General features: G+C 49.1%; 1 protein-coding gene across 1 annotated transcript in view; it reads right to left on the bottom strand.

The window, feature by feature from the left end:
- The window catches only part of FRAS1 (Fraser extracellular matrix complex subunit 1), a 192,974-nt gene that overhangs the window by 30,493 nt on the left and 145,906 nt on the right, over positions 1-16,575 (bottom strand). The window contains exons 45-55 of the mRNA XM_044428485.1: positions 15,857-15,981; positions 15,619-15,759; positions 13,965-14,192; positions 13,002-13,115; positions 9,077-9,227; positions 7,028-7,187; positions 5,816-5,978; positions 5,199-5,445; positions 2,569-2,913; positions 1,176-1,336; positions 847-994 (exon numbers count right to left, since the gene is read on the bottom strand). Of these exons, the coding sequence (XP_044284420.1) occupies positions 847-994; positions 1,176-1,336; positions 2,569-2,913; positions 5,199-5,445; positions 5,816-5,978; positions 7,028-7,187; positions 9,077-9,227; positions 13,002-13,115; positions 13,965-14,192; positions 15,619-15,759; positions 15,857-15,981 (1,983 nt within the window). The remainder of the gene's footprint in view (positions 1-846; positions 995-1,175; positions 1,337-2,568; positions 2,914-5,198; positions 5,446-5,815; positions 5,979-7,027; positions 7,188-9,076; positions 9,228-13,001; positions 13,116-13,964; positions 14,193-15,618; positions 15,760-15,856; positions 15,982-16,575) is intronic.

The following is a 16,575-nucleotide window of genomic DNA, read 5'->3' as shown; positions in this document are numbered from 1 at the left end:
CAGTCCTCTACCAGCTTCACAGGCTTCCCATCAAAGTCCGGGCTCAATTCAAGGTGCTGGTTATTACCTATAACGGCTTGGGACCTGGATACCTAAAGGAACGCCTTCTTCTATATTTGCCCTCCCGCCCCCTGAGATCGACAGCAGAGGCCCTCCTCCGGGAACCCTCCATGAGACACATTAGGAGGCAAAGACCCGGAGGAGGGCCTTCTCTGCGGTGGCGCCCCGCCTATGGAATGCGCTCCCCAGAGAGGTCCACCTGGCGCCGTCATTATTTGTTTTTCGGCGCCAGGCTAAGACCTTTTTATTTCAACAATATTTTAATAACTTTTAATATCAGCTTATAGGTTTTAATCTACAGCCAGGGTGGATCTGGATTTTATGTGTATTATGTTTTATTTTATTTTATGTAAGCCGTTCTGAAGCTATGCGATGGGACGGCATACAAATTCTCTAAATAAATAAATTTAAAGCCAGTCTAGCAGGCAGCCTTCCCCTCAACACACCCTGTGGCAGCGAATCTCACAGGTTAATGATGTGCTGGTTGAGCAACTTGTGGCTCAGTGAATGCGGAGCTGCTACAGAAGCCACAGCGGGCCTCTTGGCCACGAACTCTGACATGAGAACTACTACACCCAATCCCCGCGCTCAAAATTGTTGGTGTCCCATCTGCAGGGAGCTGCCACATGCAGCCTTTGCACGCCACCATACCCTGCACTAAAAGAAGGAAAGCCTTGTGTACCACCACATGGGTGATCCAGTGTGAGCATGCAATCTAGGAGGCCACTAGTCCTCAGTGTGTTTCTGAAGGAGTCCATTTAAATAAAGATCCGCTGGCCTACTTACCATCCTGGAAGGTGTCATTAATGGCCACCACGGCTTGGAAAGGCTTGGCTAGTTCAGCTCCTTGCGGTGAACTCAAGTAGACTACGAATGTTTCTACTCCTTCGATCACAGGGGACTGTGCATCATCCAGAATAGTCAAGGTGCAATACTAGGAGAGATACAAGAAATACAAGTTCTCACCTTAAAATTTAAAACCTAGTCATCCTGTTTGTATGCACACACGTGTGTGGGCAAGGATTCCCATTCCCCCTTTAAAGCTGTCCAAACTCCATCACAACTTCCCATGGCAGTGAATTAGTTCAGGACTGTGGGGTTTCCGAGTGCAATACCTCTTCGGTTCTTCCTGGGCGAAACTCCACTTTTTTGGAGCTGGGTATGTAATCCATCCCCGGTGTAGCAGAAGGTGGGTCTGCAGTCCGAGTGGCACACCACACAGAGGTCGGGGTAGAGAGATCAGGACCATACCTGATGACTGGAATCTCAATAATCCCTGCAAGGAAGGTAAGGAAGATGGAGCGAAGGGCAGGGGAAGAAAAGGGGAAAGGGAAAATGGGAGAAATGGCTGCTGCTTCTCTGCTTTAAGCAATCCGTAAAATGATTGGTGTTCTCCATGTCAAGGAAGCCATTACCAGCTGGTAGGTAACCCCATCCAGAAGGGCTGAATGTGCTGGATATTTCCTAAGGTGTTGGGACAAGAAGCAGGTCTGGCTCTGGTCAGACTTGGAAGGGGGACCATTCAGAGCTTCACGATGGAAGGAATCTGGTGTACAAACTTTAGCAACCAAACAAGTATTGGTCCTTGAACAAGAAATGGAGCCAGGGCATGAAGATGCAATTATCCTGCAAAAGGGAGCTTGTACTGATGATGGAGATAGGTAAGTTCTTAGAGTTTTTTCTTTCCTGGTCATATGGGGCAAGGTATGGAGAAAGCATGTTCTATAGAAAGCTTGTAATGGCTGCCCAAGGGAAAGGGAAAGGGAGGAAGAGGTGAGGGTGGTACAGAGATTGAGTAAACCAGGGCCTTTAGAACGCCATTTTGTCTAGGACAGCAATTTCGGACCCACCACCAGCTGACAATTGCTGGGGGTCTTGGTGGACCATTTAATAAAATCTTTATTGTTCTTCGAATCAAAGCAAATACATGCACAACTCTTCTTTAATAACTCCAGTGTTTTCCTTCCTGTTGCAACAGCTGCACCGTTTTGTGAGCAAAGTTCTGTGAATCTGGATACGTGGTTTGTCAGCTGTAGCCTCAAGTTAGCTCTGGCATTTACCCTGTTTCTGTGTTTGGGATTAAGGTCAGCAAGTGATAAAAATTCTCATCTTGCAAAATAATGCTCCCTGGTCAAAGAAACCTTGGTCTCCCTCATCAAATAAAAAAACCTCACATGCAAGCCCGAGAACCAATATTCTTGACTGTTCCACAACTGATTCTAACTGGGGTTTCAGCATATTAACTGTCGGATGCTGTGGTGTTTGCTTTATTCTACTTATTTATTGTAAGCCGTCCTGAGACATTTGTAGGGGACGGGTTGGAGAAGCTTTTAATAAATACATAATAATAAATAAATTACTAAAATACCGATCAGGAGGGCATCACCTAAGCCAGCCAGATGTCTGTCAATGGAATGGTCAGCATCTTCTTTAATCTGACTGGGGTCTCTCATGCTCTGCAGGGGCACCACCACTGTAAACCGAGCCCCCGTAAGCCTTGCGTCTTACCTGCATCTTCGCTGACCGTGAAAGTGGCAGTCCCAAGGGAAACCGTCGAGGCATCATTTGGCCCGCTGATCAGCACCTTGGCAGCGGCTATGCCCCCTATGCGGGCATTCTCCGACGCGTCGGCAAGCACCACCTCAAATTCCTCCTCCTCCTCGTACTCGCTGTCGTCGATCACGTTGACATCGCAGGTCGTCATTGTCACGCCGGGTCCCAGAACGACGCGGTTTTCGCTGGACATTCCCCTGGACTGAAAGTCTGAACCGGACTCTAAGGCGTATGCGCTGCTGCCTTTCGCGCTTTTGGGGACTGTGTAGCAAACCGCAGACACGGCGCTGGTGGAGTCGCCTGCAACGTAAGACGCAGCAACACTTCGCAACGGTTCTTTTCTAGAACAGGAATCACACTGGCTGAGCAAGAGAATAAGGCCACCACTTGCAAAAATCTGTAATGCTGTGCTACTTCATAGCATCAGACCACAGATAAGTTGCTTGTAGACTTATTTAATGTTTGGTGGTTTCTCCTAAAACAAGCAGTTCATTAATTGCTTGAATGAGATCTCCTATTGGCTTGTGGTTATTTAACTTGGACTGATACATCATTTTGTTTTTAATCTGGTATACTAAAGTAGAATCTTTGCTAAGGGTCTGAATGAACCGTTTGTGGATTGTCCCATCCTATGATTCAACCCTGCGCCATGTTGTTCCAAAGAAAACCCAACTGATTTCAATGGGACTTTGAATACAGGGTTGCAGGCTTACGTGGAGTTTAATTTCTTTACATTCCTCGCTGATTCTATGCTCACTTATATTTTGCCTGAATGCAAAAAAAACCCCAGGAGTCGAGGGAGAGATTTCAGATGTGGTATGAACACATCCCCCCTCTCCTCTGTACATGGGACCCCCACCAAATCACCTGGCTGTTAAGTCGGGCTCTGCCCTTGATCCTCAGCTTCACCTAATGCTGATCACTCAGGGCATCTATGATTGCACTTTTACGGAGAATCACGTTGGAGGTGGGTTATGATGGAAAGGCAGCACACACTTAAACGGCTGATGAGGATTAGTTCTTCTAGCAGGGCACTGTCTGCTCCAGGGGCACATAACCTTTTGCTGCCCACACGCTGAATTCAATTTCAGAGAAGGCTGCAGGGCCACCATTCCAGCGGTGTATGGAAACAGGAGGTGAATAGAATAGGTGGGTGGTTCTCCCCAGACAGAAGGGGAGAGTCCACAACTGCACCTCATTTTACCTTAAAGTTCTTGCTAAGCCTTATGAAAAGAATGTCAAGCTTTTTGGGCAGGAAAAACTGTGCCTAAGCTGGGAAACCACCAAATAAGAGGTCTGGGGAAAGGCATGGCCATCTGGGGACTCAGGCTCGGCCAGATTTGAGGTTTGAACCCTTGACCCTAACCCATAGTATTCTCCCTGTTCTCAGGTTATCTCCTCAAGAGACAGCCTTGCTTGGGACTCCCAAAGAATGGGCTCCAGAGGGCTTGACCCTTCTTTTTGAGAATATCCTGGATGAATGGATGCTTCACACACTGTACAGTTCTGGCTTTCACTCTTGGATGATCTCTACACACAAGTTTTCCATAGGGTTGCTGCGCCAGCCATGGATCCACCCAGACGAGTCGTGGATAGGGGTCTGCAATTATCTGCTGGTAGTAGGGAAAAGGGGGTGGGGCTTCAGTGGAACCTCAGAGGGCTGAGTTGGGATCCCGCAAACTGAAGATCAGCAGATCAGAGTTGCTGTTCATGAGAAAAGGACCTGAGCAATCATTTGACATAATGAAAGAAAGTGAAGAGGAACTAAAGAGCCTCTTGATGCAGGTGAAAGAGGAGAGCACAAAAGTTGGCTTGAAACTCAACATTAAGAAAACTAAGATCATGGCATCTGGTCCTTTCACTTCCTGGCAAATAGATGGGGAAGAAATGGAGGGAGTGACAGATTTTATTTTCCTGGGCTCCAAGATCACTGCAGATGGGGACTGCAGCCAAGAAATTAAAAGACGCTTGCTCCTGGGGAAGAAAGCTATGGCAAAACTAGGCAGCATACTAAAAAGAGAGACATCACCCTGCCAACGAAAGTGCGTATAGTCAAGGCTATGGTTTTCCCAGTTGCAATGTATGGCTGTGAAAGGTGGACCATAAGGAAGGCTGAGCACCGAAGGATTGAGGCTTTTGAATTGTGGTGCTGGAGAAGATTCCTGTAAGTTCCTTGGACTGCAAGGAGATCAAACCTGTCAGTCCTACACAAGATCAACCCTGAAGGTCAGATCCTGAAGATGAAACTCAAATACTTCAGCCCCCTAATGAAAAGGAAGGACTCACTGGAGAAGACCCTCATGCTGGGAACAATTGATGGCAAAAGAAGAAAGGGACAGCAGAGAATGAGGTGGCTAGATGGAGTCACTGGGGCAGTGGGTGTGGACTTGAGTGGACTACGAGGGACGATGGAGGACAGGAGAGCCTGGAGGAATGTTGGCCACGAGTTCATGATGGGTTGGGCACAACTTTGCGACTAAACAAAAAATAATAATAATAATTGACTACCCAGGCTCAACACCGTTCCAAAAGGGGGCAGAGCTAAGAGCTGGCTTGTTTCCTCTCTAAGCTCCAATTCAACATACCTTTTCTTTCAATGGGGACTGAGATAATGCCGGCGCTCTCACTGACACGGTAGACTTTCTTGTCGAACTGCAGGGTGGGCTCATCTTCCGCATCGTTGATGAAGACCTTGGCCTCCGTGATGCCTCCCAGCAGGGCATAGGCTGGCATGCTCAGCTCCACAGTAAAGCTCTCCATGTTCTCAAAGACGTCGTCGTCATTGATAAAGATGGTACAGAATTTCGTGTCCTCCCGTTCATCAAACTGCACCTGTATGGTGGTGGGGCGAGCAAGTGACATTCAAGTTCACCAGGACTGTTTGCCCGTTGTCTCAGGCTTGATTCCTGCTCGCATTTGTCATTGTTGCTCATTCTGCATGAAAAGGAGAGTCATGCAAAGATCGAGCAGCAATCCAATGTCCAGCTTTCCTCCACAGATGAAAGCCAGGCTGAACCCAATCCCACCTTGTGCTGTTCCCTTAATATGGAGCAGACCACTCCATCCCAGAGCGTTTTTTCCTGGGCATTATACTGCACTTAGAAACACAGAAACAGAGACAGTCCGAAGCGGCCTCCCGGGTCATCTAGTCTGACCCCCGGCTCCAGCCAGCTCCGCTCATGACTTGCCCACTTGAACTCACCTGGCCTGCATACTCGACATAATCCTGTTCCCCAGGCCGGGAGCGGGAGCCAGAGGTGGCCGTTCCCTGCTCGGTGCGGCACAGAACAATAGCGTATTGTTTGAGGTTTCCTGTCCTCTTCACTGTGACGCTGATGGAACCAGCCTTTTCACTGACATTGTAGCTGGAGAAAGAAGGATGAGGCTAGTCGTGCTTTCAGGTCTCAGGGAAGATGCTCAAGAAACAGTGGGAACAAATCTCTTTTCATGGTGAATGCATGTCCCTCTCTATCCAGGGGGCTTTCAGCCACTTGTGCTCAAAATCAACACATTCAGACTTTGTGCAGCGGTTTAGATCAGTCTGATCAACTTTGGTGCATTTGCCTTCCTCTTAGTCAGTGTATGGTCTGCCTTCATTAGGGGCAACTTGATTTAATATCATTGGCTTAATTGAGCTCCGGAAGAGGTGAAGAAATAAAAACACAACTGCAAAGTTTAATTTGGCAGAAGCCCAGAAATGCATGTCCAATTAACTAACGCTTTCTGAAGCAAGTGGTACAGTATTGACTAAGAAAATGTACAAATGCTGGCTGAAGTAGGAAAAAGTGAGCAATCATTTGGCTGATTAGTTCAAACCAGAAGGTTTTGAACCCCATTTTCCAATTCCCAGGTGTTGGGCCTTTGTGGTTTTTAATTCTCCCCACCCCCCAGTTCCTTCCTTTCCCAAATCCTGAAAGCTCTGCCTTGTTCTTCCTTCACTCTTGCTCCTTTAGATCCTTGCTTTTCAGACTCCTCCCTGCACCCTTGTCAGTCTACTCTAACCACTTTTTTCAGCCAACAAAACTCTTGGCTTTTTCCCTAAAGAGCCTTCAGAATGTCATTCTGTCAAGGACAAAATCTCAATTTTGTCTGTCTGTCGCCTAGCAGCTCTGAGCTCCAGAAGTTTTGCTCACATTCAAAGTGCCTTTTGACCTCTGCCGTGTATTTACTTAAAATATCCATTGGGAACCTTTCTAGTAAAATAATGATCAGACAATTATATCAATAATCTGTAAAAAGCAAGCAACATTCCAGCCTTATGCACATTCTGTGACATCGCAGCAAAGCTCAGCTACTGGCTGAGACAGTTCATGAGTGGCAGGCAGGAGTTAGTATCTTCAACATGCTAAAATGCAACAGAATTCATTCCCTGTGCTATGAGGCAGCAAAGCCATTGCTGAGTTAAGTTATTTACCTGGTGTGCTGAAAGCTGATAAGAGACCACTGAATATGGAAGGTATTGTCAGTGACCATACTGGGCTTGCTGTCCTTTACCAGAAACTGAAAACTATCTTCTGTCTCTTGAGTTCTCTCTTCATCCAACACATACTGGATCAATCCCAAATTCACGTCCTCTGTAAAGAAGAGACTCTTCAGGGAACTAATCCAGGAATTAGGGATTTTTTTTTGTTTTGTTTCTCATACATATAAGCCATAAAGATAACCTCTGTGCCTGCCTCTTTCTGGACACAGCTTATAATAAACAAATAATATTAGAACAAAGTAAGAACAATCCCAAGGAACATGAGCCACTCTGGATGGATGTTGCCTGGAGGTATCTTCATGATCTCTCAGCCTGTAGGTGTAAGTAAAGCGATGGAAAGTGATGCACACCGGGACAAATAACTTCCCATATGCACGGAAGTGTTCTGAATTGGCATTAACTGGCCAGGAAAGGGAACTGGGGACATGGCAAATAGCTCAATGAAAATGTCAGTCCAGAGCACAGCTGGGACAGACAGACTAATGATCCCTGGCACAGAATTCACCGCTCCCTCCTTCTCGCTCTCTCTCTCGCTCTCTCTCTCTCATTCAGGCAGGATGTTCTTTATCTCTTAGAAATATAGAGTAAGACTGGGATGCAACAGAAATATTTGCTATCTAGGCAACACTGACTAAAAGCTTGCGCCCACTCTATTTTTCTGAGAAATTAACTTTCCTTCCCTTCTGAAGTGTTGCGTGTGTTTATGTGAATGCAAAGCCAGCGCTTGTTCTCTCTGGTCCCACACATTAAGCCCCAGCAAAAAGTCCCAAACCTTTCGAGGCCATCTGGAGGGCAAGTGCCTTGTGCTGTAACAAGGGGACTAGACAAATTCACAACCGGTACATCTATAAATGGCGATCTGTCAAGATGGCGGTATATCATCTCCAGGAGCAGGGGGTACATTTCTCTGCATGCCAGCTGCTGGGGAACATGAGCTGGGTGGCACTACTGAACTCATATCCTCCTTGAGGACTTTCTATGGATGCCTGGTTGGCCCCCATGGGAAACACGCTGTTCCACCTTTAGTCTGTCCCTGCCCAGCTTTTCTTAGATTCCTGCACACACCCCTTCATCTCCACAGCTGACTTCTGCTTGCAAAAAGAACAAAGAACCACAACTGTGCAAGTTTCACTCCTTCCCTGGGGAGTGGAGAGGTGTCAGTTCAAGTCCCTCAGAAGAACTTGGCTGTTCGGATTCTTGCTCTGTCCCCGTGGTGTGCCGTGAGGAGCAGAATGCAGGAGGAACAGACGGGCAGTTGGTGTGGTGTGGTGGTTCCCATGTTGGACTGGGGACCTGGGAGGTTCGGGTTCTAGTCCCCACTCAGCCATGAAGCTCGCTGGATAACTTTGGACCAGTCATGGACTCTGCCCAACCTATCTCAAGAGCTGCTGTTGCAAGGATAAAATGCAGCCGTGTGAACCTCTTTGGCCTCCCCACAAGAGGGAAAAAAGACCGGATGTGTGAAGTGAGGTGAGTGGCTATCAGGAGGAGGGCCTTTTCGGCTGTGGCACCCCGGCTGTAGAATGAGCTGCCCAAAGAGGTCAGCCTGGCACCTACTCTGTATTCTTTGCAACGGCCGGCAAATAGCTTTCTATTTTCTCAGCATTTTAACAGTTTGACTTTTAAACTTTATTTTCAATATTGCATTTTATCCTGCACTACTGCCATGCCTCTATGCAGATTCAGTTGCAACAGCTTTTATGGACTTGCTGTCTTATACTAACTTTGGTGTGTGTGTGTGTTAACTTTTGTTAACCACCCAGAGAGCTTTGGCCCTTGGGCAGCATAAAAATGAAACAAACAAACATAAATACAGTCTAACATCATCATCATCAACAACAAATGAGGGAAAATCGGACAAGAGAAGCGATCTCGGTATTGCCCGAGTCTTCTCAATGCCAGGGAGAAGCAGGCGTCTGCCAAGGAAAGCCGCATAGCATGAATAAAGAGAAATGCATCCCACCGCCTTGCCCCTCCTACCTTGCGTAAATGTGGTCACCGCTGTCCCCGGCTGCAGCTTCCTCTCCATGTAGCCGTGTTTCGGCCCCACTGTTATCTCGTAGATCAGCTGTTTATCTTCTGTATCAGGATCCACCGTCAACAGCTCCTTCTTGGTGATCAGGTTCTTTGGCTGGATAGAGCATGAAGCAGAGGCAGCGTTACGGCTTTGCAGGTTTGAGTCTGGAAGCTGAAACCCGCTTGTGCACTCTTGCCCAGCCGGGTTGGCCATGCTGGCCGCGGGTGTGGAAAGCTGCAGTAGCCGCAGACACCGGACTGCGGAAAGTGCCATTAGTCTAATCTAATAGCGAAGGACTACGTTGATATGCTCGTATGCCCATCCTTTGACACTCCCTGTGATGGGGCTCCAATAGCTCTGCTCCTCCAAACACTCAAGGGAATGAGAAACGCACAGAATAGGGAGGAAACCTCTGAGCCAGGCCAGGAGGGAGCCAGAGCAAAGCAAACTGGGGCGCCAACCCTAGCCAGGAGGAGGATGTATCTATTTCCGTAAATCAAGTGACGGCAGCCTGGTGTCCTCCAGATATGCCTGACTGCAGTTCCCATCAGTCACAGCCAGTATGACCAATGGACAGGGATTATGGGAGCTGTCAACTGAGGGTTGCCTAATCTTGATCTCATTTCTCAATGTCATCTTTCCAGGCCCTTGACTTGCTCAGCTCCTCTCGCACTTTCCTACTGGGTGCAATTACAAACTCCCAATGGGAGACAGTGCAGAAGAGGAACGGAGACAGACCCCAGACTCCCCAACCATTAACCTATTAAATGCTCCTAAAGCCATTTATGTCCCTGGATTATTTTTTGTACCGGTGCCAGCTTTTTTCTTTTAATATCACGAGCCGCATGTGAACACTGCCATTAACACCCACTCACCTAGCATGACTTGCAATGAAAATCTGGTTTCATTACCAGCCCTTTGCATCAGCGAAGGGAGAATTACTTGATTAATCACAGCAATTAATCTCGGAGGGCTTCCCACTTTAGGAAAGCAAATGCCAATCGCAGCAGAGTAAGACCTGAGGGAGTGCAGCCCATGGAGCGAGCTGGAGGACGGGGAAGCCGCACTGCCAGGGACCTCAGCCCCACAGCTCAAGATTGATGGTTGGTTTAGCCACAGCTGCAGATGAAACAAACAGCAGAGCTCCAGTTCATCCATCATACCAGTTGGCAGCACTACGAGACCCCCTCCCTCAACCAATTCCCTTTCGTGTAAGAGCACTCAAGCTCTAGCCTGGCCTTTTGCAGTCAAGACCAAATTGCAAGGTTTATACATTTCACGCCCTGGAGGAGCTGGTCAATGAGATGTGCCTTTACGGAAGACATGAGCGCCTCATGCACAGTGGTACCCGGGAGATCCATTTCAGTTAGCCTGGAAAACAGGCAAGTAAGGGAGACATTATAGGGATGTACAAAATTATGCATGGTGGGTACCGAGACATTTGTCTCTCTCTCTCGCAAGACCAGAACCCAAAGGAGTCATCCTGTGAAGCTGATTAGGTACAGGACAGCTCAAAGGATGGAGTTCTTCACACAACACTGAGCTGTGAAATTCACTCGCCCAAGAGGTAGCACCGGCCGTCACTCTGGATGGCTTTAAAAGGGGACCGGACCAACTCATAAAGGCTACCAATGGCCTCCTGCCCAGATGGCTCTGTGCTGCTCCTCGTATCAGAAGCAGTGTGCCCGCATAAACCAGTTTCAGGGCTGAAGCAAGGAAGAACCAAGCCGGCTCCTCTAAGTGCAACTCCACAGAGAGGTTCTGTGCTGTGGTCAAGCTACCGTGTGACGGAACTTTTGAAGGGTGATATTCACCGGCCTTCATAGCTATGCAGCGAGTTACACTGCTATCCTGCATTTCCTGTAGAATGCACGGAGGTTTCTAGGAGGATCCATATCCACTATGTGCCACCAAGTCAACTTGGACCTGTGACTGCCCTGCGGATGAACGCCTCTAAATGTCCCGTTCGTGAGAGCTCCATCAGGCCCTTCCAAGTCTGAGGCTGTGGCTTCTTCTATGGCTTCACTGCATCTGTATTTGGTCTTCCTTTTCTTCTTCTGCCTTTGACATTCCCTACTAGCATGATGGTCTTCTCGAAGGAGTCTTGCCTTCTCATGATGTGTCCCAAGTAGGGCAGCCTCAGTTTTGTCATTTTTGCTTCCAGGGAACGCTCTGACTTGATAGATTAGTAGATAGATTAGTAGAACTATTAGTAGGTTTCTCCTTCAGTTGGTTCAGGGTATTTGCAAAGCTCTCCTCCAGCACCATGTTTCGAATGCACCCATTTTCTTCCTGTCTGCTTTCTTCATTTCTCCATAGCTCTACTTGCACGGGAGCACTGGGTGCTTCCCGACTGTTCACGGAATTCACGTGCAAGGGGTTTGGGCACTGACCCAGAGATCTGTGCAAGCCAGGCAGGCCGACCTTCTTGCAGGCTGGGTTTGATTTTGGAAAGTCCACAGCAGCCAGATTCCAGTGGGAGGCAGAGCTGAAGGCAACACGGAACAGGCTGGAGGCAAAAGAAGCAAGTATATGTTGCGAATGCTGAGCTGATGTTCTTATGGTGTTGGGAGGCTGCCCTGTTTCCAGCCTGGACAAGTTGTCGGTTCTAACCCCAACTCATTTGTGAAAAGGTGCAAGTGAGCCAGTCTCTTTTGGGCGGCAAACCGCTTGGACTTCCACTCATTTGACATTTGACTTGATGGTCAATACCGCCCAGTCCCTTCTCCTTCTCATCTTTGCCTTGGCTTGGTTTTCCCACCACCCTGGAATGGTTTGTTGGGCTGCCAGCAGGGTTCCCACCTAGCACCAGTGTTTTGAGGTCTTAGCCACCTCCTCCGGCTGCAGGACTGAACCAAAATCAAATCCTGCGTCTTCTTGAGAAACTCCTGCACAGACTCTGGGCTTAACCCTACCTACTGCCACTGAGAAGAAGCATGCCAGCCTTTTGTGAAAACCCAACGCAAAAGCCAAAGACCCACCGGACGGCTGGTTGTTCTGGGAAAGGGGAGAAGAGGGAGACTGGCGAAGGTGAAGGACCAGAGTGAAGAGCAAACTGCTCCATCTCTTTCCCTTTACATCAGATCTGAAAGACGTTTCATTAGCTCACTGTAACAGACCCAGATAAACCAAGAAATCTCATCATGGGACGAGATTCACAACTAGATTTCCCATGTGCTTTAAAACAAACAAACAAACAAACACACAATGCATGCAGGAACAAGGGCCTTTCTCCCGAGACAATCAGAGCCACAGCACAAGGGTTGGGAGGGAAGCATTTCCCAAATGCCATTTTCACAACTGCAACCACCCCGACCGGCGAATCTGCCGTTTGCCCCACAAGGGAAAGGGGAGGGGAGAGAGAGCGTGAGCCACTCCTCCGTGAGTGGCACTACTCTGGCTGATTTCTGGGGGCCCCAACAGCTACCGTGTGTGCTGCGACCAGTTCAGCCCAGGGTATCCACACCTGGATATCTGTCATTTGTTCAGCACAGGTATATCCTGCCTTTCCATGCCTGGAGGCTTCAAGGTGGCCCATGAAAAGGCCCAAACAAGCAGCAGTGCCTTGTCACACGCAGCTCTTCCACCTAGAACGAAGACTGACTCCCTGGTCCCCATGCTTGATGAAGACCCGGGCTGTCCTCTGCTTAGCAGTGGGGCAAAAGGTGAGCTCTTCCTGCAAATACCCACCTGCCTCCAAACCGAATGCAGGAATGGAGCTGAGAACAATACCCAGGTCTGGAGGACAGCCTTTCTTTGTTTCCGCTGAAGTTCTCAGGACCTAGAAAGCTGCGCATTCCCTGCTGCGCCACTACCCATCTCCTCCTATTTTCTGCATGTGTCAGAAAGGATGCTCTGACCTGAAGAGCAACCAGTGGTAAAGCCTACCTTGCCATCCATGTACTCCAGCCATTGGAGGCCCAGGTTTGTGACAATTCTTGGGGTCCCATCATCCACAGGAAGAATTTCCACTCTGAACCACTGGGGCACAGCTGTCACGATCTGAGGAAATGAGGTGGCCATTACCATGCCATGCAATCATCTTCTGCAAGACCGCAAGCAGAACCGTAGCTCAGCAGGTGTGCGCAGAGAAAGCGCAGGCTCCAGGATCCCGATTAGCACTAGGGCTGCCTGAAACCCTGGGCATCTACTGCCAGACAGTGTCAGCATTACTGATGGAGCAAGGCTCCAACTCAGTCGGACAGCTTCTTATGTTGCTATGCTCACACCTGAGGGCCAAATCCGTATCTCTAGGGCTCTCCAGACATTCCCTTTCCTCCAAAATCCAATCATTTGGTAGCTTCCCAGCTTTGGCCAGTCTTCCCTTGTTCTAAAAGTTTGAAATGACTCTCTGAAGGCTTAATTACAGGCAGTAAGTGCATCCTTTTGGCCAGAAGCAACCCGGAAGTCATAGCAATTGATCTTCTTCCCCCCCAAAATCCCAGTTGTAGCATCTACAGACAAGTCTGTTCACTGGTGACTATATTTAAGGGCCGCCTCAAGCGAATGCGCAACAGCAATCTATATGAGAGATAATGAAGACATGAATCACTGCAGCTGATCCTCCTTCCCCTACAAAGAACTCGGCTATCACACCAGCCAAAGCTGGCGAAGTCACTCCTGGCCACAGCGGCTATCTGGGCTTCCAAGGAGCAATGGTGGATCCAAGCTCGCCCAGAAACTAGAAATCGTTCCGACAGAGCGCTGTGCTATTCAGAGTAAGTTAAACTTGTATCCTTCATCTTGCAACCTGAAGTGGCACAACTCAGGATTAGTGGCATAGTGCCGTTCCACTGCGTGTGAAAACTGTTTTGGACTGCGATCTAGAGCCACTGTTGTCTCCACACCCACCTCTTTCCCATCCTCCTCCACAACAAAAAATGGATTGGTCCCATCGGACACGGTGAAGGTGAAGCGGTCATCCAGTGAGTTGCTTCCATCGTGGCTGTAACTGATCCGGTTCTGGTAGACATCCTCCATGGTGAAGGCATGGGTCTGCCGGTGATGGTGCCCGTCATCGGTATGTTCAATCAGGCCATGGCGTGGGGGTTGCACAACGGTGAATGTGATGAATTTGGCCTGTGAACAGAAGGGAACACAGGCAGTTAGCCAAACGGAGAGCTGTCTCTGAAAGCTCTTGGAAACCTGTCCCGAGAGCGCAACAATCACTTGAACTTTCAGGTTGCTACTGAAAAGAGTCCGTCACAAAGTTTCCCCACAGCACCAGCCTTCTCCTTCCAGCTGTTTTGGGCTAATCCTCCTAGGCTGCTCCCACTAGAGCTGGCTAGAGCTGATGGGAGGAGACCAAAGCACTGGGGGACGCCAGCCTGGGAGAAGGCAGAGAAAGGTCTCTACTGAGTCTGTCTCTCTGTAGTCTCAGGTGTTCGCTTTATCATGGAACAGCACAGTTACAGAGTCAAGTATATTGAGCTGTCCTGAGCTGTCCCCAGATGGCTTCGAAAAAACATTTGCTAAATTCACTAAAAGCAGGCTTATCGATGGAGCCTCCCCATCCAGCAGCAGTAAGCTCTGCATACTAGCTGTGAGGGTGCACATGGCAACAGAAGGCCCTGACTTTCATGCCCTACTGGGAAGCTCCCAAGGGGATTCTTCATTAGACAGCCCTGGAAGCCTGGGGCTGGACCTTCTGGAGTATCCCAGCAGGACAGTCCCTTTACGTGAAATGGGTCTTGCAGATTTCGCCAGCACAGGCATGGGCAACCTGTGGTCCTTGCCCGGCTGTTAGGTGGTGTAGTGCCACCAGTCTTGGTGGGCATCCCTGGGTCCTCATGACCCAGATTCTGAGGATGAAGAAGATGACAAAGAAGAGGCCTTGAAGAATCGGCAAGAGGAATTTTGGAAACTCAGGGAGAAGCAGAGGCCTTTGAAGCACTCGCAGGGTCTCTGCCCACAGGTTCCCAGGCCAACTAGGAGAGCAGAGAGGTTCTGGAAGAGAGGGAAAAGATCCAAGAAGGGGAGCACTGGGAGTTGTTGCCTTGCCTGGTCCCTGGCCCTGTGATGAGGCACCGGGAGAGACAAGCTGCCCAGCTGAAGGGCGTGCGTAGGTCCCATCAGCTGGCCCTTCGCCCTGAGAGCGGAGCCCCCAGTGTTACTGAAGGGGAAGGATTTGGGGGAGAAGTTCCCAGTCTGGGTTCCACAGCTTGCCATGAGCAAAGGCTTATCTTGCAGAGGGATTTTAGAGTTGCTTTGCCTTGTAGCTGTGAAGTGCCGAGAAAGATCTGCATGGCAAAGGGACCGTCTGGCCTTGTAAAGCCTGAGGGCCAGAAGGGAAGGGCCAGACCAGGACATGCAGTCCGGTTATCAAAAGCTTTCTGCAAGCGATTCCTGCCAAGAGGAATCGGTCCCGCTTCAAACAGCAGGCTGGACAGAAAGGATGAATTCAACAGATTTCCCCAAGGGAGTCTTGCCTCAAACAGAAAAACCCTTTCCCACCCCTTTGATGCCTTTCAGGCAGGAGCATCAAGTAAAGGCCTCCCTCTTCTACCTCTGTGTCAGCATCAGTGGCTTTAAGCTCAAACTCTGAGATGGTTTTCTTCACTCCTTCCTGGACCCTCATTCCAGGGCTCTGCACAACAGGCAGAGCATCATCGACCGGGTTGATGGTGATGTCAAAACGCTGGCTCACCTGTTTGGAGGGACACCGATAAAGGGGGAAACACTGAAAAAGACATCTTTCCACACACAAACTCTGCTGACTGCATGCTTGTGGAAAACCCGCTCACCTCACTCGAGCCATCAGAAACAGAGAAGACGAAAGAGTCAGAATGCATCTCTGTTGCACTGGTATGGATGTAGTGGATGCTGCGTGAGATCAGGTCCGTCTGTCTGAAGGAGCTGATCCTGTGGCCTACCGTGGAAAAACAGCAGCAGGGAAAGAAATGAGAGCAACTGAAGGGACCTACGGACGGGACCTTTTCCTCCTGATTTCTCATCTCATGCAGTGGCACAATTCCTCTGCCAGATCTGTCAGTCTTCAGCCCATTTTACAGGTAGGGAGCTGAGACTAAAAAAGTGAGAACAGTGCTTGTCCATGACCACTGTCGAGCTTTAAAAATCCCCCCCTCACACACACACACACTTTGGAAATCTTGAAGTGTATTTCAAGCTTTTGAAAGAAAAGCTGAAAAATCCCAAATGGGAGCATTGTTTGCAGCCGTGGTCCAGCCCTCCATGCACCATCTGTCCCTTCCTGCTTTGCAATTGCAAAGGTACTTTTGCGAGCAATGATGGGGGGAACTGAGCCGTGCACTAGGAGTGCCATCATGCTATAACTCAGGAACAGTAAGATCTGCAGTGGCTACTGGTCCTGATGGCTATACAGGACAGCTCAGGTATCAGAGGCAGTGTGCCTAGGCACACCAGCTGCTGGGGAACATGGGTGGGAGGGTGCTGTTCTGCCCCACTTGTGGATTTCCCATTGGCATAGGTAGTTGGCCACCAT

Source organism: Varanus komodoensis, unplaced genomic scaffold, assembly GCF_004798865.1.
Source record: "Varanus komodoensis strain SLA01 unplaced genomic scaffold, ASM479886v1 scaffold2, whole genome shotgun sequence".
NCBI lineage: Eukaryota > Metazoa > Chordata > Lepidosauria > Squamata > Varanidae > Varanus > Varanus komodoensis.
This window is presented reverse-complemented; position numbering and strand designations above follow the sequence as displayed.